We start from the raw sequence: 26,180 nt of genomic DNA on the forward strand, positions 1-26,180 counted from the left end.
TTGGACAATGACAGTAAGTGCTCCACCCATCACCATGGAGTCCCCATCCCTTTTCCCCTTGCATCCCAAAGCCAGCAGCCAGCCCAGCCATCACTGCATCCTCACGGAGGGGAACACAAGTCCTGTGGCAAGTCAGACCAAAGGAGGTCCTGCACTGTTAGCTGGGATCCTGCTCCGGGTGAGCATGCAGGACTCAGATGAAACTGTTGTTCTTCAGGACGAGCGTCTCCACCTCCTTCATGAACCGGAGGCACAGCTCCTCCTGCCACGGCAAGGCCACGCACTGCACGGACACAGGTAGCCCCACGCTGCCGCGAAAAGCCTGTGGCACAAACAGAAGGGGAAGAGGGCAGGGGGATGTCCAGGGGAATGGATGAGGATGCTCGTACCCCAGGAGAACCTGGCACCACTCACCTTTGCCATGGTGTGGTCCCACCAGTCCCGAAAGTACCCCTGGTAGCCCTTCAGCTCCTCCTCATCCTCATCTGTCACCATTGTGACAGGGACCACACCAGCAGGGAAGTCCAAGGCATTGTAGAGCATGGTGTAGCTGACTGCCACTGCGGGAAACAGGGAGCTTGTAGTGCCAGCCTGCTGCAGGGAACCCCTTCATCGCTTTCTGCATATACAAGCTTCCAGCTAACAAGGTAGGATCCAGGACTATAGGATGGAAACCTTCCCCTTAGCTCCCAAATGCACCGGGAGGTTGTCCTGGGTGTACCCCATAGGTTTGGGTTATAGATGCTGCAAGAGCTGAGCTCTTCCCACCACTGGCCAGTGCCTTCGGATGTGATGGGAGGAGGAGGAATGCTTTTCATTGATACTGAATGCCATTGTAGGGGCACGCTGGATGCACAACCCCCCATTGGCCATCCTACCTGAGAGCTTTGGAGGGTAGCCAATGCCAAGAGCTGGGCCCAGCATAGGACAAAGCATGACATCCAGGTTCAGCTTCTTCCACTGGGTGGTGAACTGCTGGCTGAACTCCTGAGGAGGAAACACACTGGTGGTCAGTGGGGTGAATGTACTGTCCCATGGTCCCTGGGCACCCAGCCGGGCTCTCAGCCCTTCCCCAGGAGCAGCCATAAGGCCTGATCCTGTTAAAACCCAGCCACCTTTTGCTGCCTGGCCAACAGGTCTCCCAGCATACAAAGCACCCTCCCCACTGCTAAAGCTGCAGGTGGGGAAAGACTGAGTGTAGGGCACATGGTGATGTAGGACATGGGCATGGGTCTTAAGGAAACCAGAACGGAAATAAAGGCAAGTCTGCTGCAGCTGATGGCCTAAGTTTTTAAGTATAGGGCTAACAAATTCAGGTCTGATTCAGGATCATGAATGTGTCCATGTGTCACCCTAATCTTTAAACGTGCTGAGGACTTGCACACCCAAGTGAGATCTGTTGAGGAGTGACCTATATTCCTACTCACATCACCAGTGACTTGATCATCTCCTAACCTTGGTGGGTACTGGATCTGCCTCTTTCCAAAGAGAAATAAAACCAAAACTAACCCCAAATTGCAATACTTTACCTCAATTTCACGATGAAGACTCCAGACTTGATCCACTGTGCTGAAAAAGATAAACAAAAGCAATGAAAAGCATCAAGAAGTGCTGCAAAGACCAGCTTCAGGGGCAGGGAAGAGCATCAAAAAGCAGATGGGCACAGGCTAGCTGTGTTCATGGAGCTGCAGCCAAGGCAACAGAGGACTTTGACGAAGTCCTGGCTTTCCTCTGCCAGGTTTCCTTTTGGTTTGGTCAGACAAGTGCCAATAACTGCCCAACACTGAAGCAAGGAAGAGCCAGCCACCCTCCCTTTCTATTTACCTTCTTTTCATCTTACAGCATCCCTCCCTCCTGGCATGACAGATGCATTAACCAGTGCTGAAGCTGACACTGTATTCATTTATCACAGGCTGCATTCATTTCCTAAGCAGGAGGCTGTGAGCCTCCACCCTCATTCTCATCCTCAGTACTAGAGCAGTTTGCCAAACCCTGCAGGGTTATGGTGTTGACATAAACTGCTCCCACCCTTGTGTCTTCTGCCTTCTCAGATGCATGCAGCTGGGGCAGCACACCTGCTATAAAAAACAGTGCTGCTCTCCAGAAGACAAACACAAATCTTCACACATTAGCTCAGGCTCAGACTTACTCACTTTGCTCTCATACTCGCTAGCATGGCTGAAAATCGAGGCATCTGAGGAGGAGAAAGTCAAAGACAGAAAACAATCAATCCCAGCCTGTTCTCTGGGTTAGCTCCATCACAAATACAAGCTGCTGACTCAGTGCTCAAACAGGACTTGAGGGTTTTCCCCAGAGTGGGGAGAGGAGGAGCAGAAATAGCATCTCTCCCATCTGGATATGTGCCTAAGCACAGGGAGTAAGCAACGCTTAGTGACTTGTCTACAGGAAAGCCTTACTGCAATGGAAGACCAAGTATTCACCACTTACTGCTTAATTCCATCTATGCTATAAAGAAATGGACCTTACAAAGGGTTTGGTGATCCAAGAGAGGACATTTTTCAGCCAGTTTGGAGACTTCATCAACCAGAGCAGCCCCAGGCTGCTTTCCTCCAGCTCCCCTTTGCTGAAAGACGAAAGGGCATTTAGCTGAGTAGCGTTAGGAAGCAACCAGAGAAGATCACAGCTTTCACAAAGTAAAGCAATCACAGCTTTCACCAGGCCAGCCCCTCTGAACAGCATATCTAAGTGACAAAAAGAGGTTTGCTCCATTCTTGTGTTTCTCACAGTGTTTATACAATATCATCATCCAGTTTCCTTACATCTGTAAAGGCTGATAACAATCCCAAAGGGACCAAGGTTCAGCTGAATCTCTTTATAGTAAGCTCCCCAGTAAATCCCAGTGCATATTAGCATATCTACATCCAGTAGATCTGCTATGCATATCCAGATGCTAGCCATACCCTAGGGAGGATTTTTATAGAGAGGTACTGATCCCACCAAACCATTCCAGGCTATACTTACAACTTCCTGAGGAAGCTGGCACCCCCATCTGCAAACACTCCCTTGACACAGAAGTTAAAGAATGCATAGTCCACATTCATGAGCTCGAAGGGCACCAGCTGGGAGGACAACAGAAGAGGAGTCAGTGGCACAAGCACAAGCAAGCTGTTTGAGAGAAGCCAGTGAGTGCTCTCAACTGGCCAAGCTGGGCTCAGGATTTCCTGACAAACCCGCAGGAAAGCCTCCCTCCAGCATTGAAGGCCACCAGGTCCTCCCCATCCCATCCATCCTTCCCTGAAAAGACTGCTCTCCCTTGGAGCAACAACCAGTGAGTCAGAAGATACAGGATGGGCTTGGCCCCCTCATGTCCAAGCAGCCCCAAGGCACAAAGGTCCCTCAAAACTGGCAGTGGGTGACAGAGAGCCTGAGTCTGTGCTCCCCATTTCACTCCTGATCCCTGTGCAAGGGTAAGGGGGAGGTATTCAGCCACAACCATGCCTCACGCATGGGAGATGGCAGAGAGGAGCAAGAAGACAATCTCTGCTCAGCATCCCAGAAACCCGAGACCCTAGGAACGGGTCTGGTTCAATATGGGACTGCCTGCCTATATTGGTCAGCCACCTGCAACTGCCCTTTAATTTTCTCCTTAGGTCCTTGTCTCCAGATACAAAACCAGGAGGTGGCTTTTCATGCAAAATGCAGTAGATCTGTGGAACTGTTTGCCATGATATGCAGAAGCAGTAAAATTGGCTTGAGAATAGACTAAGCAAATACTTAGACGACGGCTCATCACAGCCACTAAGAGAGGTGGTCCATCAGGCTCAGAAAACATGCTGACCTGACAGTAATCACACAGCACAAGGACTCTGTAAGCTCTGTGGGCACTTCCTCAGGACCCACATTGTACAGCACCTAGGAGAATGCAGATCTCAGCCAAGGTGTGAGCAAATGCACCCACAGTACAGACAAGTCACACTGCAGTGTGTCTATTCCTCAGCATGTTAAGTATCGGGGTGGGCTCCCTTTTGTGTTCACCAGCACTTAAAGAGCTCTGAGATCCTGCCAAGAACAGAAGTCAAGTTGCAGCATAAACAGTTTCTCTTTTCCAGAAGCAGCTATCTACTTTCATCAAAGTACAGTGGATTCCAGGCCCCCTGTCCTTGCCAAATTTGCTTGATGCTCACCCATGGGTCCCAAAAACATGGTAGATCCAACACACCTATTGGGTTCATGCAACATCCTACCGTGTGGCCAGCATCCTCCAATAGCTGCTTTGTCTCCCGAATGGCACGTCTCATGGCAGGGCTTGGCATGGTGAAGAAATCAGTTTCATAGTAGCCTATGCGGAGGGGCTGCGTGCTGGAATAAATCTGCAAAGCAAAGGAGAGTGCCAGCTGGATAGATGTCAGTGGCATCGGGAGCCAACACCTGCTGCAGGGTGAGCCTGGAAAGCAGCATTCCTCTTATCCATATGGCCACCCACAGGTCCCAGAGGTCTCCCCCATCAGTGAGCCACTGATGTTTTCAGCCTGAGCAACAGCAGCTCTTCTCATGAGACTTTCACCCCCTTTGAGGTCCTTTACCTCTTCATTGAAGGGAAGGGGGGGCACTGAACTGTCCAAGCTGAACATGTCCTCACACAGGAGCGCCCGCATGGATAGAGCCAGGCTTTCCACATCTTTTGCTATCGGCCCAACTGCTGCAGTCACTGGAAGAGATCAGAAGAGAGCATTCGTGGTTGGGGTCTGTCGAGGGCATGCCCTGCCCCTGAAGGGCCTCTTGGCATCATCTGACTTAGTCTAGTGTTGGCAACTGTTCCCCATAGAGAACTGGGCTGGGGATGCTTACAGATGTCTTCTTATTAGCAGGCCTATCATTATGGGCCCAGAGCTGTTATCCATCAACGTGCCCTGACATCTCCATCTCATGATATACAAAATGAGACAAAAGGCTTTGTCAATCATGACACAAGGACAACATAAGACACCCCCTTTGACTGCTAATCCCACCTCCCACAGAGCAGTGGCACCACACAGCAATCTGGTTGTTACAGGGCGTGTTGAGGTTTGTTGTTACGCAAACAGCTCCTCTAGGCTCATACACATTCCAGTTTCTCAGGAATCATGGGGTGGCTTTCTGAAACAGTGCCTGAAAAGGAACCTGCTTCTCTCTCTGAATGTGTTGGGAAAGGTCCCCCATAGCCAGCTGTGGGTCCTTCTCACCCCTGCCCTCCCTGGGGACCAGCCATCAGTTCCTACCTGCCTTCTGCCCAGGGACACCAGAAACTACTCCTTTTTTACTGCAAAGAAAAAAAAGAGAGAGACAAAATACAGCAGCTGGGTAGTTTTCATTGAAGGGAAAGGCTTTAAGCAGTAGTAGGTGGTAATGAAAACACTGCCTTCCCTCTGCAGATGCAGAGGTTGGCAAGAAGGAAGGGCCAAGGGGATGTCCAGGAGGGACCCAACCTAACCCAGAATGATTTATGCCCTCTCAGACAGGAATGAGCACCCCCTTAGCATGCAGGTGGAGAGGTTTCCCCATCTCCACTCTGGGGAAACCAATGCTTCCCTTTGTATAGCCCCCAGAAAACATCCAGGCAGAAGGGGGAAGCAAGCCCTTTGTAGTTCCTCCTGAGCTCCTCCTTGCCCACAGGAGCAGCACAGCACAGCAGTCAATAGGGTGACGGTGGGTCTCATCCAGAGACATTACCCCATTGCTCACAGTACCTGAGTCTGTTCCCAGTGGGTTTGAATGCACAGATCCCACAGAAGGCAGCAGGGAAACGCAGGCTCCCTCCTAAATCCGTCCCGAAGCCCAAGATGGACCCACCTCCTCCTATAAGTGCCCCTTCTCCACCAGTAGAGCCACCGGGGCTTCTGGTGTAGAGCAGCGGGTTGAATGTCTGACCAAAGATTAAGTTATTGCAGTCATAGCTAAAGAGAGAGCAAGAGAGAGATTGCAATGAGAGGAACGTTGCTATCTGACATGGACACCAGCCACTACAAAAAGATCTTCAGAAGGTAATGAGGTAAATCATTAGTTGTTAGATTGATAACACTTCATCTGAGGGAACTTCCCAAAGCTTCCCACCAGCCTTTTCATGGCAGTCCCAGGACCTGAATTCACTGCCAGCTCATTTCAGTGTCATCAAGCCTTGCCCAGACAGACCCTCTGGCAGCACACATACATCAACCCTCTTGTTGGAGAGCCTTCCTGTTCAGGTGGTCCCAAGTGCTACAGGACATCCAAAGCAGCCAGTACCCCACCTGAGGGGAAGCACTGCTTAGCCCCTGCTTGGGAACATGCCAAATGCCAGCTGCAGTGATATTTGAACATTGGAATCCCCCAGGAACTGGTGGAAAATCTGATAATCCCTGAGGCAAACTCTTTGTATGGCTTTTTTAGACATGCTCAGTAACTGCTGTGTCACCTTAAGGAAGGCATTTCATACGGCTTGGGCAATAGTCATCCATTCCATTTGACAGAGTTCACTTAGTAGGACCCAAGGGCAGTAGCAGGGTGGCTGTTCAGCAGAGCACACCTGACCTCACCCTAGATCAATGACATCAAGAGAGGTCTTGCCAGATAGAGCAGGAGGTTTGGAGGCAGGATAATTTAAGGTCATTAGCTTAACTAGCTTCCTCTTCCATGAATATGCATTGGCACTGTACAGTTAACAGGAGCATAGAATCATAGAATAATAGTTAGGGTTGGAAAGGACCTTAAGACCATCCAGTTCCAACCCCCCTGCCATGGGGGGGGACACCTCACACTAAACCATGGCACCCAAGGCTTCGTCCAACCTGGCCTTGCACACTGCCAGGGATGAGAGGTTAATTTTAAAGAGAGAAAAGAAAGTGATTTAAAAACACCCAGCACAGGAAAGAAGGGCACTGATTTCTCTCTTCTCCTTTATTTCATTTGGAGCTAGAGTTAATTTCCATCCTTAGCGTAAACGTGTTCACTTCTAAAAGTGAAACTTAAAAGACACCAAGAATGGGGACCAAATGTTACTGAAAAAGAAGGGGGGAAATTAAAATTGGACTTGATAGAAGCTCTCATTTGAGATGAGGGAAGGAGAGGTGCCACCACGCTGAAGGAATGGGGCGCCCACCTACCTGATGAGGGACTGGGGAACGTTGGTTTTGACAAACGGAATTGCCCCCTGCCTCCTGAGCACCTGCACCACCACGCTGTCCTCTGCCACGGGTTTATTGATGTTTTTTATAAACCCTAATGTGGAATCATGACCCTGGGAAAACGGGAAAATGAAGTTTCCAAATGGAAGATTGCAATTCCCCCAACACCATATACATAGAGATATATATAAAAGCATGTGCATGCATTTCCAACAACCCACCCATCATACACACATTGCATCGTGTATTGGTAGTAAATCTGATCAGCCTTCTCTGTTGGCTTATATGGGAGATGGGCAGCAAACACCATCACCTGCCAGGGTATGCTCTCCCACATCAGCTACGACAAGGTCAAGCCAGATGCTGAGGTCAAACCTCCCCCTGCCACCAAACTTCCAACCCCAGGGATGTCAGGATACATGTGGTTACCTGGCAGTCGATGGAGTCTTTGAGGCTGACAGGCACCCCATAGAGCAAGCCCAGCTTTCCCACTGGCTTCGCTTTCTGGACCTGGGTCTCGCTTTCCTGCAGGTACTCTGTGATGCAGTTGGTTTCTGTGGCCATTTGCAGGGCCTTGGGGAAAGCAGGCAAAGCCCATAGGTGAGACACAGCCTGCAGCATTACAGAACAGCCTTCTGGTTTGCAGAGGACACTTCCTCTTTTCCACCCTTTTCCGCCTCCCCATCTGGGCAGCCTGTATCAGGGCAGCCTTTCTGTTCCTTTCCAAGACATTTTCATGCCAAACTCTAAAATGCTCCCTGGACACAGGAAGGCCCAAAGCACCATCTGGTGTGTGATGAAGAGAGGCAGTCAGCCCAGCAGGATAACAAAGGCTATTCTCTTGATTGAGCTTCTAGGGTGGTATAAAATTATAACCCTAAAATGGGAATCCAGGAGGTGATCAGGGCATTACGGAAAAAGTAGAGAATGAAAGTGGACACTGAGTCTTTGGGGTTTCACAACCCATTTGGAAATGGAGGGGGGACAATAGCAGTGCTTTGCAACTTCTCTGTAGCTATATCTGCCCCTAGGAAGGTGTGGGCTCCCCAGATACTGAACTTGCTGTTCCCTTCTGCTCCAAACCAAGCTGAGAGCCGTGGCAGCAAGATGCCCAGCTCTCTCCTCACTCACAGGAAAGCATGAAGAGCCCAGCACTAACCAGTGAACATGTGCTCAGCATCATAAAGAGCCAGCCCCACCACGTGTTTAGACGCTGCCCACCACCCTTGCTGCTCACCTTGCCCACATAGGCATAGAAGACGTGCTCCAGAGGTAGGGAGCCATCCCGGAGTTTCTTGGTGAGCTCTGGCAAAGGCAGATTGAGGATGGAGACCACGTTCACAGAAGGATGCTAAGGGAAAAGTTGAAAAGTCAATGACACACCTCTACCTCAGCTGGTAGGCTCCTCCTCTCCCCTTGGTGCACGCTGTAACCCATTCAAAAACATCTGCCATTTACTGGTCAAAGGCAATATATGCCTCATAGCAATGATCCTCCTCCTAACAGTGAGGAGGACATGAAACCTGCAGGGCCAGCAGTAGCCCAGGCTTTCTAAAGCCTTGTCTTTCTCGCCAGACTGGCTCCACCAAGTACCTGCAGCTTAAGAGAAAGCCTTTTGTGCAGCTTTGTTCAGACAGGTCTTGTCCAGGCCTGAGGGGATTGGTCTCTGTTGAATTACAGTGGGAACTGGCAGCATGGTTATAGATATTGCTCCAGCAAGAAACAAAAGCAGACTTGTGGCTAACTCTTCTCCTGGCATCACCAAGATACCCTACAGGGAAGCGCTCAAAACAGGGAGCCCCTCAGCTGACAGCAGAGAGGTCATTTTAGGGGTCAGCAGAGATTTACTCACTACCTACCAAACACCACGAGGAAAAACATCAAACCTCATCTCCCAGGCTGGACTCTGAACCGAGGGAGCCCACTCCAACCACAGGCAGAGCAGTATGATAGGACTGCAGTGGGAACAGCGAGGTTGAGCAGGAGTTTGGGGCACTAGGGTCATCGCATCCTCACCCTCTTCGACCCCACGAGCAGAGTCCGCGGGCTGCGTGACCGCTGTGCTGACAACACACTGCCTTTCCCCTTCTGCTACCGCCACCTCAGCAGCGAGGCCGAGCCTCCCACCGGGAAGCTTTCAGACAAGGAGCAGGGATTTCCTTCTCCTCGGTGCCGGTTACTATGTGCTGCTGCTGTCCCCAGCGCACCGGCTGCCCCACGGCGCGTTTCCCCCATCCCTGCTACAGAGGGGATCGCTGCGTGCGGGTGCGTGCCCACACGGATTTAGGACGGGAAAACAGTAACAAAACTGAACCCCAAACAGCTCCATACCAGCGCGGCAGCTACCCCTTGCACGGACACCCCCCTGCCCAGGGCACGCTAAAGGGAAGGGCGAGGAGCCGGGTGTTGAAGGGAGAAGCGCGGCTCATCGCACCCACCTGCTCCCGAAAGCGCTGCACGGCCATCTCCATCTGCACCAGGCTGCGCTCCTGCCTCTGCCGCGCCGCCTTCACCTTCCTCCAGAGCCCGCTCCGCCGCCGCCATCGCAGCAGCAGCAGCAGGAGGCTGGCGGCCGAGCAGCAGAGCACGGCGGGCAGCGGCAGCCGCATGGCGGCACTGCCCGGCACCCACCGACCGACCGAGCGAGCGAGCGACCCGGCCACCGGCTCCGAGGCACAGAGGCTGGAGGGAGGTGGGGAAGAGGGAGGGAAAACCTGGGGAGGATCCCGGTCGGGAGAGGTGGGGCTGCGTGGGAAGGGATTTAACCCGTTTGCTGACTCGGCAGCAGGGAGGGGATGCAGGAGCAGGAAAAGCTCTGCGGTGAAAGTGCAGCCCTCGCTGTGATGGGTGGGCTCTGTAGAGTCATAGGATCAATGAAGTTGGAAAAGACCTTTGAGACCAACTCCAGCACTGCCAAGTCCACCACTAAACCGTGTCACTAAAAGCCTCATCCACGTGTGTTTTTAGCACTTCCAGGGATGGTGATTTCACCACTGCCCTGGGCAGCCTGTTCGAATGCCTCATCGCCCTCTTGGTGAAGAAATTTCTCTCAATATCCACTCAACCTCTCCATGCACAGGTTGAGGCTGTTACCTCTTGTCCTGTCACTTGTTACTAGGGAGAAGAGACCAGCCACCTCCCCTCTCCGCCCTCCTTTCAAGTAGATGTAGAGTGATAAAGTCTCCCCTGAGCTTCCTTTTCTCCAGGCTGAATGACCCCAGTTCCCTCAGCAGTTCCTCATCAGACTTGTGCTCCAGACCCTTCACCCTCTCGCTGATCAGGTTTATTTATGCTGCTCTGCCCCAAGCAATGCTTTGACCTCAGCCCCTCTGGGTGTTATCTTCAGTAGGAGCATCAAAGAAGTGTGTGTGTGGGGGAATCCCAAAGTTACCCACATCCTTTGCGATTCTTAAAGCCAAGCAGCTGTGTGGGGAATAGAATAAGCATCCCAGCCTGTGCCCAGCAAATTCGACTTTATCACTGAGCATGGGTGCGCCTGTGCTTTGCAAAGTTCTGCAGCTTCCAGCATCAAAATCTGGCATCCCTGCTCAGGCAGGGCAGCGAGTGCTGCTGGGGCCTCCAAGAGAATTTGTTTGCCACCAGCCCCATTTGGGATCTGTCCTTAAAAAACCTTCACCGCTTGCAAAAGCTCATCAGGAACTGTTTCAAGCTATCCAGTTCAGATGCTGCCTGTAGGATTGTGGAAAACCTGTTGGGAAGGATTTGAGATGTCTTCTTTCTCCGTCTGCCTCCCAGGGATGAGTCATGCCTAAACCACACCTGGGCAGATGCTGAGCTAGGAAATGTGATGGAATTAATACCCCCAGGCCTGGTTTTCTTGGTGTAATTACTCAGGCCATTGTCTTTACTTCAGCCTTGAGGTCATCAGGGCTGGTGTAGCAGCACCTGAGCAGCTTGTGCCAGAGAGCGGCTCTCCTGGAGGGAAGTGCTGTGCTGTACATCCACAGCATCCCGTGTCTCTTTGCTGGAGCCTTGGAAGTATTCAGCCCTCACTGAATTTGTGGTCTATGGCTTCTCGCTCTGTGTTTGAGGATAAGCAGCTCCCTGTAATCTGGGTCAAGGAAATTACATGCAAAACAGCCTTTGTTTTCCCACTGTTTTTCTTCCTTTTATTCCCTCCTCACCTCTTTCAGACTGTGGGGCCCAGTAACAGAGCTTCCAAGGGCACTACAGTCCCATACTTGGGACAGAAGATACTGTGAGGGGAGCAGCGTTGGTTGGGGTGCCCTTGCCAGGAGGACAGAATCGGCTCAGGGTTGGTGAGAACAGATGCTGTGATCCCTATCTCCTCGCTCTTTCTCGAACAGGAGGCTTTGTGCACTCCTCAGCTGCACTGATCTCACCTCACGGCAGCACAATGCCAAAACAGGGCTGCTTCCCTGCAGGCTGTAAAACCAGGAGCACCTGAAGCCTTTGAACAAGAAAACAGGAAAAGCGGTGAACTTTAGAGAAAGAGAATTTAGCAAACAGTTCTGCTGCAAGACAAAATTGCTTCTCCAACCTCCTTCCCCCCTGTTTAAACCCTGCTTAAAACCTGTCACGCAGGAGGAGTTTTCAACTTCTGCTGTACGGCTTGTCAAAGGGAAGAAAACAAAACACAAGCTTTATATTTGGAGCTCCTTTGGCTCCACAAGCTGCTGCCTGAGACCCCCTTCTCCCCTCTCCAGGGCAAGTGTATGGGGCTGAATAAATGGGGTTGAGGCATAAGGCAGGACAGTGTCAGGGTTTGTAGCTCTGCTGGGGCTGGCCAGCTCCAGGAGGTTAACCCAGGGCATGGGAAAACCCCAAAATGCAGCTGGTCTCTGCTGTGACCCAGTCACCAGCAGGCAGGGGCCAGTGGATGGGACGAGGCAGAGGATGGGGGACTCCGGTATAGGCAGGTCATGGATGGGGACATCCTGTCCCAGAGGATGGGGCTGGGACCATTTAACAGAAGTAAAATGGGTCTGGCCTTGCTCCCCATGGGCTGGGATAGGGGACCAGCTGGTGGGGTGAGTGATGCTCTGATGTCCCTTTGAGACACGGGCATGTCCTTGCTGGGTGAGCAAGTGGAGTTTTTCTGCTGTTATGTCCAGAAGCATAAGGGGCTTGAATCGTAGAATAGTTTGGGTTGGGAAGGGACCTTAAAGATCATATAGTTCCAACCCCGCTGCCGTGAGTCTTAGGGTGCTGGAAACACCATAAATCCTGCCCCTGCACATCCTCTGCCTGGCAGGGCTGGAGCCTGTGGCTAAGGGAGGGCAAAACAGATCAGTTGGATTTGTGAAAGCTTCCTTCCGCATTGTTCATACCCCTCTCTGTGTCCACAGAGTTGCAACTGGGTGGGTACCACCGCACTGCAGAGATGCTGTAACCTTGTGGTTACCAAAGGAGGGGCAGAAAGGCATCACTTTCTTCTAACCCTGACAAATCACACACCATCAGCTGGACTGCCTTGAGCTGAAGAACCAGCTAGCTCCCATTTATCTGACACCAGAGCAGACGCCAAGAGCATGGCAAACACACAGCAATGTGTTCCTTAATGCCATCTCTTGGTGTGCCAGAAGTCTCAAGCCAGAGGTCAGGTTTCAGTGACTAATAATTGTACGCTCATACAGATATTTCTGGTGTGAAGTAATCAGATTCTGGCACTCAGGGCATCCTGCAGCAGGGAGATCCACAGTTTATCCACATGTTACAAGAAAGTGACACCTCCTGTTTGCTGCTCTTGGCTGATTTCATTTCCTGCCTGTTATTTCAGAAGAAATGATAAAAAATTGTTCACTGTTCACCCAGGAGTTTATACATTTCTGTTCTTCCGCTTCACCCCATTGCTATTAGATGGTTTCCCAGAGGTTAACAACCTGCTCCTGCCACCAGCTGCCACTAATCCCTTTCCTGGGATCTGGCCCTCTGGAAGAAGATCCAAGCTTCATTTACAACAGCCATCAGTCCCTCCTGCTTCTTTTCTCCTTTTCTTGTAGGTTCCTGACACTCAGCTGGGATTCCTCAACATGATCCACAAGGAGGTGAAGCAGCTCCTCTTGGAGCTGGAGTTTAACCCCTCCAAGAAGGCTGTCCAGCAGCTCAGGAAAGAAGTGTCGTGTGGAAGGGATTCCTTTGGCCCCTGCAAGGAAATGGTTGTTTCAACCAAGCTGTTCACTTTGTGGTTGTCCCTGCCTATAGTAGCTGTTAGTCCTCTTCACTGTGCTCCAGAGCTGTGCTAGTGGGAGGGCTGGTTGCTCCCAAATCTGCTTCAGGCTGGAGTATCTGACTTACCATAAGCAGGTTGAACACCCAGTTTGTGCCAGCTTTCTGGTCTCTGTTCTGAAGCAGATTAAGGAGTGCTCATGTGTTTTCTCCATCAGCAGAGTGGAGGAGGAGCTGACCTAAAAGAGGACCATGACTTGGCATGTGCAGCTTATATTTGCTCAAACTTTCTTGTTCCTTGTGTACCTGGCAGCTTTTGCATGGTAGCTTGATGGAGAGTAAGGAAAAGTTCAAGAGATCATCGTAATCGTGTCTTTAGGACGGGGAAATCCTTTGGGAGATCCCTAAGATTGCTGAGGACACTTTAAGCAAGTAGTTTCAGGCTCTGAAAACCTCCTTTCTATGCAGATGAGGGAATGGGAAATGCCAGTGTGACAGCAACCTAAGTCCAAACAGCTTTCCATTTTGTGTGAACATTAAAAACTAAGAGGGGAAAAAAAAAAGAGAAAGAAAATTTAAGTGGGAAAAATGACTGCTGCACTTGTTTTACACAGCTGAATGAAGATAATTGTATTGGCAATTGTGAGTGATTACAGTATTATCTGCCATCAAAAAAGTTATGTTTTTGAATGCTAAAGGAATTAATGATACATAAAACTGTGCTTAGATTGAGTGCATTCATCAGCAGAAATGCCTCGTGCTGGCACCACTACACTGTAATTACTCCAGCAGCTCAGAGGAAGAGAGCAAGAGATAGGGGCTGTTCTGGATACTGCCAAAGATTTACATACATTTACACGCTGAGCAATTCCGGTGCTTGGGAAGGGGAGAGAAGAGCCAGGGCAGCAAAACTGATGAGGAGGGAACAAGTTTCACCCCTTCCTTTTCTTTATTGTGCATTACAGAGTGAACAATGGGGTGTCATCTCTGTGTTTAGAACTTTACAGGGTGAAGCCGGGGTGAAGAAGATGGTTAAATGCTCCTCAGAATGGCAAGAAAGGAGCCTAGGCTTTATAGGATGCTGGCTTACGGTGCGTGCATCAGTAAAACCAATCCTTGGGTCACAGGCAGTCATTGTGCAGCCCTGCGAGACTGGTAATGATGGTAGGAACAGTAGAGGTGGTGTCCCCAAGCGATATCTACTCATGCCCTGTGATTCGAGTGAGTCCATCATGCTCTCACATCAGTGGGGCTGGGAGCATGGGTACGTCTCAGCAGGGATGAGGTGAGGAAATCTAGAAGAGGTGCTCTTCAGTCTGCTTCTTGTGGTCCTTCAGCAAGGAGATGTGGTACTGGGAGGGATGTTGAAAGACTGGGGCATTGCAGAAAAGGCTGTTGCAGGGGTTGTGAGCAATCTGTGCAGAGCAGAGGATGTTTGCCACAATGCAAAGAGGGACTTTTAAGAGAAGGGTGTGGGTTGCAGCCCCTTTATGGTCCCATAGGCCCCCTCCAATGGTGAACCGATGCCTCGTTCAAGGAGGAAATCTTTAAGCCTTCTGTGATCTCCGTTTTCTTGTGCACAGATGCCTTCTGAGCTCTGTCTTGAGCTAAATGAATACAGGAAGATGAGCACAGACCCTTTCCAGCCCATGGGGAATACCAGGCCAGGCTCGGTGTGCATCTCATGCTGCTCCGATAAGACATCGCTGCTGGATGCGTTTGGCTTTTCGGGTGTGAGCCACCAGAGAGCAGGATTGAGCCGCTTTCCTGGCAGAAATCTCACGTTCGGAGGCTTTTGCGTCCTAAACCCCTGCACTATAAACTGTGAACTTGCAAGGAGCGTTGAACGAAGCAGAAAACCCTTTTCTGTCTCTTTGGGTTGATGAGACAACCAGAGCTTTAGTGGGGAGCAGTGCTTTGATTTCAGACAGGTTTAAGTGTTGTTATAAATTGATAGCAATTTTGCTGTTGGTCCATCTGGGGTGGATGGGTTTTGCTAAGAAGGACATCCCAGCAGGGTTTGATCCTGCAAACTGAGTGCTCCAGAGACCTGCAGCTCTGCTGCTGCCAGGTTTTGTTGCAGGACTGAGCCTGAAATCTGGAAGGCTTTTGAATGAGCAGGGGTATCTCCATCTTCTCTGCATGTCAGAAGGGGGGAAACAAATAATGCTACTTATGTTTGAAGCCCCGCAGGCCAAGTTTTAAGGCTAACAGGGGCAGCCCCAAGTTTAATCCTCACAGTCTTTCCCCAAAGCAAAGTTATTCCATACTTCGAGGTCAAGATTTAAGTAGGGTCCCGAGTCATAGCAAGGTCCTGAGCCCTTGCGCATCTTTGAGTGTGACTGGCCTGAATCCAGACATCCTCGGCCACTGTACTGTGGTTTTCCTTGCCTGGAAAAAGCACACAGACCCTGACTTTTCTTTAGCTCTTTCCATTGAGAGCTCTGCTTCCTGAACAGGCCAGGAGAGGGAGACAGCCAGCCAGATACCGCACAGGCCAGGTTTCCAGCTCTCCCTGTTTGCCGTGGGATGGGAACAAACACGCTTAAATACACACATCGATTTTCCCAGGGAGAAGGGTTGATCTGCGCAGGCCCCCGGGTGACCTGCGAGATAGAGTTACACAAGGAGGATGGGCATCGGGCAGGAGGGGAAACTGAGGCACAGAGCAGGCACATGCCTTGGTGGAGCTGGTTGATGGCGTCCTTCTTCTGGAAGGACCCATTGCAGGTTGCGAGCTTGGTGTCAGTACGAGTCAATGTCCTCTTGATCTGGGGTAGGTCCATGGGGTGGGATATGGGGGGTTATTTCAGCATCACTTAGATGTCACCCCTATAGGGACACTGGACAACACCGATGTCCCTTCTGCCTTGTCCATGCCAAGTGTCTGTGCAGTGTCTTGCACAACCAGGAGCTGGTCCTGATTCAGACCCCGCTATGGAGAGGCAGTGGGCAAGCTGTTGTTGGAGGTACAAGGGCCATGAGCATACACCTGCAGCAGCAGGGAGACCCTCACTGACTCCTGCCCTGTCACCTTCCCAGTGTGATCAGAAAGCCACAAGCAAACAAGTCAATTGATTGATCGGTCCCTTCTGTCACCGGTGTTTTCCCTCCCGCTCTCATCTCTCCTGGGCCAGCACTGTGCAAGGGCTGGTGAGCTCACCCCTGTGCTGAAGAGAAATAAATAAATAACCAAATAAAAATGCTGACGTGGAGAAGTCAATCAGCTTTGTGTGGCCTTGTAATATCTCATTTTATCCGCGCCACGCTTTATTAAATTCTCATAAACCTGTCAATGAGGACAGATACCATTCCAGTTTACCCCATTAGTTCTACACAATGACATCGGGGGAGAGGAAGACAGGGAGGTGGGGAGGGAGGAGGCATTCTGCATGAAGAAAAGAGGAATGAATTTAAAGAAAGGGGGAAAAAAAAGGAGAAACCCAGAGCCAAACTCGGCTTCGTGACAATAATGTAATAACATCGGCGCCCAGGGAAAGTAATTGAATTAAGTGGCTTTTGTTAATGGTTTTAAGATTTACAAATGTAAATAATAGTTAGGACTCTTTAATGGGGCTCTGGTTTTAGGTGACTGCAGCCCTGAGAATAAGAATTGCTTTGCTGTTTAATGTGATGGCAGATAGTTTTGTTACTCCTCCGGCTTCATGCCTGCAAAGCGTATTTTGCAGTTTTAAAGCCGGGTGTGTTTATCATCTTCCCTTTCTAACTTCAGACGGAGCTTAATTCAGGAGTATTTGCATGAACCCTTCTTAGCCAGTCCCTATCAGTTATTTGCACCGCCAGGAATAAAGTATTATTTCTCCCGAGCTGCTTTGGAGAACTTCCTGACTGCAGGGTTACTGTGCTCCGAAGCCTCCCATCTATTTACATGTTCATTAAAAGCAGGCGGCAGCGGGTGCTCTCTGTGGCAGGGCCGGACTCGGCTCCCGGGAGTAACGCCACTGGGAGCAGGGATGTTACACCGGGCTTAGGCCAGTGGGGATGAAGAATCCAGCGGACAGGTAGGATGAGCCGGGCGATTTAGAAATGACTTTCATGGGAACTCGTTCTGCTTAAAATATTATTGGATTTTCATTTAGGAACCTATCAAAGTGCAAGAATAAAGTCTGAGCTGCCTAACCCACATAGGTCTAAACAAACAGGTCTCCCTTCTGCTCTGGGATCTGACTGCTCGCGGATTGGAAAGGGTCCTTCGTTAAGGCAGGGGCTGAGTCTCAGCGAAGCCCACTGTGCCAGGCAGAGTAGGGGGCTTTGCGTTTATTCAGGCTGAAAATCTTCCCCTTTGCAGGATGAAGGCGCTCCTCAGACTCTGCCACAGGGATGCTGCCTTCCCCACTGTCCCTTGAACTCTGCCTGCTGCTGCTTGGGCATGGGAGGCAAAACTCTCCAGCAGCTTTTGCTCCAGTCCTACAGCAAGTGAGCAGCTGTGCATGCACCAGGTCAGTCTAACACATCCTCAGGGCAGCTGCCTTCTGGTTTGCTTTCACCTGCAACCTGCAGTGAATTCTGCTATTGATGGCTTCAGCTCTGCTTCTGCGGCTGGAGAGCCTGCCTTATGGCTGCAAGCTGTGCTTCCCTTCCAGTGAGATCTCAGGACCTACACAGCCTCAAAACCCTTCCTCCATCACCCTCATAAGCCTTCCTCCATCACCCTCGTAAGCCTTCCTCCATCACCCTCATAAGCCTTCCTCCATCACCCTCATAAGCCTTTCCCCATCACCTCCGTAGGCTTGCCTGGAAAGAGAGCCTGGAAGCCCCAAGCTTGAACCAAGCCTGACCCAGCTTATGTGGGCAGAGTTGTCAGATTGTAAATGCAAAAATAAAGGGTTCAAGTTACACATTTCCCCCAGGGGGTTCTAAAGTAGGTTGTTTGCAAAAGAAAGAGAAAAGAAATAGTTCAGCTCCTCCTGGAAAATTTGAGAAGAGGTTTCTCACTGCTGTCCTTTTGCTGTATTGCTGTACTTTAAGAGAAGCTGGGGTACAACAGGGGGGTTTGCTTCTTTCCTCATGGAAAAATAACATAAGAATGAGAATAATATTGCAATTGAAACAACAAATCCCTCACTATCCCCCCTTTGAAAAGTGAAGCCAACCACGCTATTCATGGCCAAACTCTTAAAACAGCCCTTGACTTTGTAATTTCCCTCTGACAGGTCCCTTTTTCCTGACCATGCCGTCGTAGCACTGACTGTGGCAGAGGGAGATGAAGCTGTAAGCTAGGCTCCTGCGCTGGGCTCTCCTGTGGGTGCTGCAGCCTCATGCAGGGTGCTGAGTCCCAGCACTGTCCCTTCCCCAGGGAGGCTGTAATGCAAACGGATCGGTGGTTTCCTCTCCTCTGCAAACAAGAGGGAGTCAGATGCTTGGGAATCTTGGGGGCTCAGTGTTCTCTGTGCTTCTTTTCCCAGCAAGAGGTGGGCTGCAGGCTCAGCACTTGCCTCTCCTGCTGGGGTCCCCCTGGGAGGCTGCGGTGTCCTCAAGCAGAACTACTGGAATTTTCTCCCTAAGCCAGAATCCTGCTGTTCTGTGTCCTTCCAGTGAACAAGTGACTTGTGTTGGGGAGAAGAGCCAGGGATGTGGGAGAGGGCTCATGACCCCTTCTGCCTCCAGCAATTCAAGGAACCACTCTGGCTCCCTGCCTTGTAAGTGTGGGTGCTCAGCAATGCAGCAGGATAGCAGCTGGAAAGAGATTTACACAGCCCTATAGACAGGGAAGGACTGTTTAATGCTTGGAGAGCCATTAAATAATTTGCCCTGATAAAACCCAGGCGATGCTATTTTCCGCAGATAAAAAGCAGGTTATTTTTCATTAGCTGCAAAAGGGCTGCAGTGGTGGCAAAACTTGCCACCAGGTCTGTAGCTCGACACAACACGAGCAGATATGAGCAATATCCTAAAAATAGCTGAAATCCACTGAGGGCTGTGTGGAGCTGCTGTTTGCAAGTGCATCAGGTGAAGCAAGAAAGGAATGGGATGACCCTGATTCAGGTGATGGTACCAACAGATAGGAGGCAAATGCACACTGAATGGGATACGCAAGCATCCCAGAGCTGCTCACAATCTGCTGAAACCATGTGTGGATGGGAGCCTGGCCCTGGATGCAGCATCTTGTCCAATCAAGCCTGAATTGCAGGGGTATTGATGGGGCTGTCCTTAAACTGTCTTTACCAGCAAGCTCCCTGCTCAGCCAGGAGCCTGTTAGAAGCAGATGAGGGAAGAACAGCCCCGTGAGCTGAAGAAATTGGACTCCAGATGATTTACATGGAGCATGAGGGGCACCAGAAGGGCAGCCAGCCCAGAAAATGAGATTATAAACTATCATCCCCTGTTACACGCTGGGATGTGGCTACAGGGTGGCCTTCTGGCATCATTCAGGAAGGCAGCCATGGTCTAGTGGTGAAAGCAGAAGGCTTTTGTCTCCTTACACTGCAAAATCGCCCACCCTGAGGAGTGTCTGAGAATAGATTTGGTTTCTTCCTTCTCTCCTGCAGCCCTTTCTTGACGTGTGTGCACTGCCTGACACCTTTAGAAGCTACAGGAGCATCCTAACTGGTCACTGCCACATCTTGCTGTCCCTGCGGTGTGGTCTGGAGATGTTTGTGAAGCCAGGGAAAGACTGGCAGTCTTGGTGGACTGAATGGTGGAAGAGGTGAAGCCCTTCCTCCAGCTGGCCAGGTTCTACAAATGTAGCATCCGAGCTGGACCCGCTCCTGCAGTCAGGCTGGCTGCTCTGGGGCTGGTGGTACCTGCAGGGCATCGCTCTGAAGAAGTTCAAACATTGCCTCATTTGGGGAAGGAGGAGGAGGAGAGGAACCTGGAAAAGGGATAAAGGAGCCCTAAAGTGGCTGCACCAAGTGGCTTAAACTGATTTAGGGTTCAAGCAAGGCCAAACTCGCATCAGAGCCAAGAAAATGCAAACCAGCCTATCTGCTCATGTAGGTGTGACAGCCACTGGTAGAGGTCTGGATGTTTAATGTTCTTCACCTCTGCAACATGGAAGGGAAACGGAGCACTAAAAGGAGTCCTCAGAAGAGGCAGAGCCTGGTGTTTGTTCTGCGCTGGCATGGAGGTGGTTAATCAGATAATCTCCAGGCCCTCTAACACAAAGAGAAAGTGAGTTTTCTGATCCATAAAGGATCAGTCTGCAGGAAGCCCCATCAGACTCCTCAGCGTGAAATTACACCACAGCAGGGGGGTACAGTCCTGCTACTGTACAACATTAGAGAGATGAATTAGGACTTGACATTCATGTGCTTAATATGCCTATTCCTGGCATTATCCCACAAGGACCAGCCACAGCCAAGGACTTACGGTCACTGGGTCTAGGAAGGTATTTAGGATTGCTCATTTGCTTGCCTCCAGAGCCAGGCTATCTGGTTTTCCCATCTAATCTCTCAGCATTAGGAGCAGGGGGAAGCACAGCCCAGCTCTTCTATCTCGCAGCAGTCTGGTCAGGTGAATAAACACCGGGTGCACCCTTACTGCTCAAATAAATCACAGCCATCCTCTGGACTGGTGAGTGTCGAATGGGGGAAATAACACAATGCCCATAAAGTCGTGACTTGGTCCCCAAGAGGACAAGAAAGAGGGAAAGAGCCAACCCTGAAAGTATGTCTCTAACGAAGAATAAATGTTTACTGGAAAGGAAAGCCTCTGCAGATCTACATTTGAAATCACTCAGACTGGGTTAGCCTCCCCAGTGTTAAGCTGGTTGGAGGTGTGCCTTGGACAAACATGGGCATTCTGAGCTACTTTACTGAAGGGGCTCTGCCAAGAAGCCAGAACCTTTCCAAGTCCCAGGTCTGGGCTGTGCAAAAACTGCCACCTGTTTGAACTCTGAGCCAGGGCAGAGTGCTTTTGGTTTGCTTTTTATCCATGAAATATTTTGCTGAGAACAAAATTTTAGGGTGAGGGGGAGAATCTGCTCCAAATTCTGGAAGAAATAAAAGGAAAAATGTTGTCTACGAGGCCAAATAGTTCTGGTTTCGAGCTGATCATTTTCCAAAAGAAAATCCAAACTTATTTTGTTTTTTTGTCAGAAAGTAGCTGTCCTGCAGGAAATTCCTGATTTCATGGGTGTGCTGCACTTCTGGCATGAGCACTTGTGATCAAACTGATTGAAAAGCCCTTTGATTGGAACTCTTTTAAGAATGAACTAAAATTTGGCAAGGTTAATAGAGGGGAAATATAGACAAGACCAAGAGAAATAAATGAGAAGCAGAGTCCTCCCAGAAGCTGATTTTGCAATGGTCTGGCATGGAGAAAGGGTGAAAGCTTCCCTGGCATGGGGACATCCTTTCTGCTGTGATCACATTGTGCGGCACGTGAGCGCTTTGCAGCCCAGAAATCCTGCTCCTCCAATGCTCCTCTTCAAATGGTTTCACTGGGACAAAGGGAACAGGACTATGGTGGAATCCTAGGATTCATCTGGATATGGAAATGGTGCTTAGCCTGAATGGTGTTGAGCATGACCATGCAGGATTAGTTCTGAGCCTGACCATGCAAAAACATCTCTTGTGTTGGGCACAGCGGATGCCTAAATTTGTAACCCATCTCTACAGCACTTGGAATATGGACACATTCTTGCTTGCCCTGCTTGAGAAGGGACATAGCAGAGACCTCACTAGGGAAATTCATTTAAAGAAGAGTGAATTAGGACTCTAAAACACAAAGCTGTGGAATCGATATGGGGACTGTGCCACCATGCCCCTTTTCTGGTTTCTCCTGCTCCCTGTTAAGCTCCTGGTAATCCATGGAGGTGGAGGTGAGGATTTCTATGGGCTATTTTTTTTTGCTTAGGCACAGACTTTGTGGGAATATTTTTCCACTTAAATTAAATCAGAGCTAATGTGATGAGTGAAATCAAATGACAATTCACATGCAGGTATCTACTCTTTTTCATGTGGTGGAAGCTTTGGTGCTGGGCTCATACATCCTGACATCAAGCCAGGCATGGATGTGCTTCTTGGACATATAGAGCAGTCTCTGGTGAATGCAGTTATCATATAAACAACAAATGGAGTTAATGGCTGAGGTGGCTCAATACCCCATCTCTATGGATAAGATGTGCTCCCTTCGGTTGTTTTCTCTGCCTAGAGGCACCATCTAGGAGAGTGATGTGTGATCAACACCCCATCTCCCAAATCCTCAACAAGCTAGCCCTCAAGTCCAAATAAACACTTTTAAGAGGAAACAAGAAAAGAACCTTGTATGCTGGAAACTGTCCAACATTTTGGTTGTCCCATTGTCCGACAAGACAGGCACAGTGTTTCCAAACCCATTCTGTTGATTTAAAATAAATCCCAAGAAAAACATCCCTGAGTAAACCAATGTGTGGAGGCTGATGGAGCACTTCACACCTGAGTGATAAATCCCCATTCTCCAAGAGAGTGACAATATTTTTAGTGTGCTTAGCTTTTGTCTCCTATGAAATTGGAAGTCTCCCGCTGAGGGTTGGGTTTCATGTCTGGGTCACAGTTTCTACAGAAAGGAATTTTCATTATGGTCTTGGAAACACTTAAGCCTCCCTGTGCAACTGATCTAGCTGAGCTTTTCATAACCAGCGGGACCATGGATGCCATCCGCAATCAGGAGTGAAATCTCGAGCAACCCGAGAAGGAGGTATGAGCCTTAGGTAAGACAGGATCTCATAGTGAGATTAACATGGACTGGGAGGGTAATTAACCACAGTAACTGTTTGCTGAAGGTGAAGTGGGGGGTACCTCCTTGTTGGCAGACTTTAGATTGGAGGATGGATTCCCTATTTCAAGGGGGAGTTAATTCACCGATGTCCCTTGGCTTGTGATGTGTAGGGTGACAGACTAGATTATGAAGCTGGAACAGAGGTTTGGGGACCAGTCTAGCAACAACTGTCCTTAGGCCACACAGAGCGTGAGAGGTAAATAACTCTTCCCAACATATCAAATGACACGGGAGAGAGTGTATCCCAAAAAGATACGAGACCTAGGAGCTTCTCACAGGGTATAAAACCCAGATATACTCTGATTAGCAATTCAAATACTATATTTCTAAGCCTGGGGCTTGCCCTGTGCTCTGAGGACATAGTGAAGGGACTCGTTCCTCTTTATAGCAGTAGTTAAAGCAGGTATATATCTGAAACTCCCTTTGCCTTTCTCTCTTCAGGTCACACAACATCAATAGTCTTCATTTTTCTTTACAGATGCTGTTTTCTAATTATTCTCATTATTTTCCTCTGGACTCTCTCCAGTTAATAAACCTTTCTTAAAATGACACTCAAAACTAGACATGTTTTTCCATCTCAGGTTTAACCAGAGATGAGTAGACAGAAGATGCATCCCCATGTCCCTCTATTGGGGTTGTCCATGGTTGTGAAAGTCCCTCATGGGTATCATATGGCTTAAATCAAGGAATTACATCAAAAATCTGTGTCAGCAGTTATGTAGACTGAAAATGGCACACACTTTAGTGGTTCCTCCCTCTTGTTGAATGTGATGAAAACATGGAATGCGTCTCCTCCCCCCCCCCCAGCTTTTTCTGCATAGGCAAGATGCCAAAGCCACAAAATGAGTTAGAAGAAAGCAAAATAATTGTTGTGAGATGGAGCTCTTCATCAGTGTGCTGCAGTCAAAGGTTCCCTGCATTGCATAAAACAAGTTTTGACATAGAAATGCAAGAGAAAAGATTTGTAAAGACCCTACCATAGCTCATACCCTGATAACGATTGATAATCCATTGCAGTCCAGCAAGGCTCTTGAGGTTTGGGGTAAATCTGATGAGCTGTGAATCTAGAGCATCAATGAACATACAAGGATAATCTGCCTCCTTTGAAAAACAGGAAAACCAGAACCAAGAATGTGAAGCCTTTTCTCCAAACCACATATAATGAGCCAGTGGAGACAACAGCAGCGAGACAGGCATCTTTGACTCGCTCAAGGTCAAGGCTTCCCTTATTCTTAACCGAAAGTTAATCCTTTGGCATCAGTGGTGGGAGCTCTATTTTTAGGTCTCTCTATTCTTTTATAATTGATCGGATTTTTACCTCCTGGAAGCTGCTCCAGTCTCACAATGCTCTTCTTGCAACAGCTTTTTGTTTCAGAACCAAACTGCTTTTCAGATATTTGGCATCTGAGGACCAGTGCTTGGGAGACACTGGGGCACCTCTGGGCTCTTCAGACCCTCCTGCCTGAAGAAAGGCTGTTGCAAACACTGGGTTAGGCTGGCTGTGGCTGTGTTTACCCAGGTTTTGGAATTCTCTAAGGATGGAGATCCCCCACCTCTGGTCACCATCAGGAATTCCTAGTGTTCAGTCCAAATCTCCTGAGCTGCAAGTGGTGGCTTTTGTAATACAGGAAAGCTTTGGCTCCATCACCTTTGTGTCCTTCTTGGAGCTGCTGTGGGCTGCAGCTGCTCGAAAGGGCTATGAAGAAAATGCTGATGGAGTTATTGTGAATGCAACTGTGAACCACAGCCAGCATGAAAGATGGTGATCCCGAGAGAGTTAGTAGGGAGATGCTTCTGCAGTGCTCAAGATAACTCTCTCAGTTCTCTGCACCCTCTTTAATGACCCTAATTTTCTGTGCCTTGTTGTAAGGCAGTTCCTCTTCAATCACAGTATTTAGAGCAATAAGTTGGGTTAGGAGTCTCTGGAGGACTCCATACCTCACCCTGAACATGCTAGACAGCATGTGAAGCTAGGGTTGGTAGGAGCTCATCCTTCATCAGCTGTAGACCAAGCAGAAAGCAGGTCCTTGATTTGTAGAGGATTGAAGTGAGACAGGATGGAGAGACTGGCACTGTCCTCAGTCCCACCTTTTCCTTCCAGAGGTGTAGCATACGGTGCTGCTGCAATTATATAACAGAGGACACTCGCAGTTGTGTGATAAATACGAATGGCTCTCAGGGGCTCAGGTGGAAGCTCTGTCCATGCAGGAGTTGGTAAACTGTGTTGGGAAGCTCTTCCGGGCAGGACATGGAAGTTACATGTCTCTGAGTGCTGAAGGCTCCTACTTCTGATGGAAATTACTGAGAGATCCTAAATGATGAAATTATGTCCATTCATTTCGTTTCTACAGCAGACATTTACCTGCTGCAGAGCAAGCCCCTTGATGTCCTCTCCTTCCACCTCCAGCTTCTCTACATAGGTGATGCACATCTCTCAGAAAAGGTTATTTTCACACATAATGGCTATGCGCAGAGCTTTGCACCACTGGGCTCCCATCCTCCTGAGGAAAAGAAAAGCCTCAAGCAGGATAAAAACTAAACACTAAAAATAGCACGCTGCTGAGCAGGTTTGTGGGGCCACTCTGCAGAGAGCCAGAGAGGCAGCCCTGAGGAATGCAACCAGAAAAGGACACAGGGCAAGGGGAGAGACAGCCCTTTCCACCGGCCCCCACCTGCCCCTCTTTTCCCCTACTGTGTGAACCTACTGTAGATTCCTTGAATTTCCCTTTGATGTTTATCTCCCCCCAGTAATTCTATTTGGGGGATTTGCTAAAGCGACAGTTAGAAGAATACAGCCTGGAATGGGGCGGCCGAAGGGCGAAAGAATGTTAGAAACAGGATTAAGATCATATTCTACAAGCGGTTGTCAGCCACTGAATAGGGCTAAAGTTTCTTATCGGCCCGGGGTGCCAGAATGCCTTTGGATTCTTCTCCCCTCTTTCCCTCCCCTCTGCACGGGGCTTTCAGTGCGGCGGGGAAAGCACAATCATTGCCCTGAATGGGGAGGTGGGCTCTCGCAGGCTTCACCCCATGGCGCAGAAGTGGGAGAGGGGCTCAGGGGATTGCTGTGCGTGTCGTGGGCTGGCAGTCGGGTTGCTTGGGAAAAATGAAGACGAGAAAGGCAATGGTGGTTAGTGCTGAAGTGGCTGGAAGTTTTTAAGGTGCAAACCTGCGTGTTAAGGGAAGAGCGTTCCCTTTCGGAAGTCCCAA

At 49.6% G+C, this 26,180-nt stretch overlaps 1 protein-coding gene across 1 annotated transcript; it reads right to left on the bottom strand.

The window, feature by feature from the left end:
- Positions 1-57: 57 nt before the first annotated feature.
- On the bottom strand, positions 58-9,740 carry LOC130610650 (fatty-acid amide hydrolase 1-like). The gene is made up of 15 exons (XM_057430705.1): positions 9,539-9,740; positions 8,338-8,451; positions 7,530-7,673; positions 7,080-7,213; positions 5,688-5,894; positions 5,220-5,260; positions 4,545-4,669; positions 4,206-4,331; positions 2,983-3,080; positions 2,488-2,584; positions 2,154-2,194; positions 1,530-1,569; positions 879-987; positions 415-560; positions 58-322 (listed from the first exon to the last, which is right to left on the bottom strand). Exons 1-15 carry the CDS (start codon positions 9,707-9,709, stop codon positions 194-196), a joined length of 1,722 nt encoding a protein of 573 aa, XP_057286688.1. The 5' UTR covers positions 9,710-9,740; the 3' UTR covers positions 58-193.
- Positions 9,741-26,180: the final 16,440 nt, after the last annotated feature.

This window comes from Pezoporus wallicus, unplaced genomic scaffold (assembly GCF_028554395.1).
Source record: "Pezoporus wallicus isolate ANWC-B61680 ecotype Strahan unplaced genomic scaffold, APGP_CSIRO_Pwel_v1 contig_10084, whole genome shotgun sequence".
NCBI lineage: Eukaryota > Metazoa > Chordata > Aves > Psittaciformes > Psittacidae > Pezoporus > Pezoporus wallicus.

Bases quoted from the DNA above. Each gene is read 5' to 3' on its own strand.
- LOC130610650 (XM_057430705.1), bottom strand. From the start codon at position 9,709: ATGCGGCTGCCGCTGCCCGCCGTGCTCTGCTGCTCGGCCGCCAGCCTC. The intron at 7,214-7,529 runs GTAACCACATGT...CCGTTTTCCCAG, and splicing joins AAGACTCCATCGACTGCCAG to GGTCATGATTCCACATTAGG. The intron at 5,895-7,079 runs GTAGGTGGGCGC...CTCTCTCTTTAG, and splicing joins GTTCCCCAGTCCCTCATCAG to CTATGACTGCAATAACTTAA.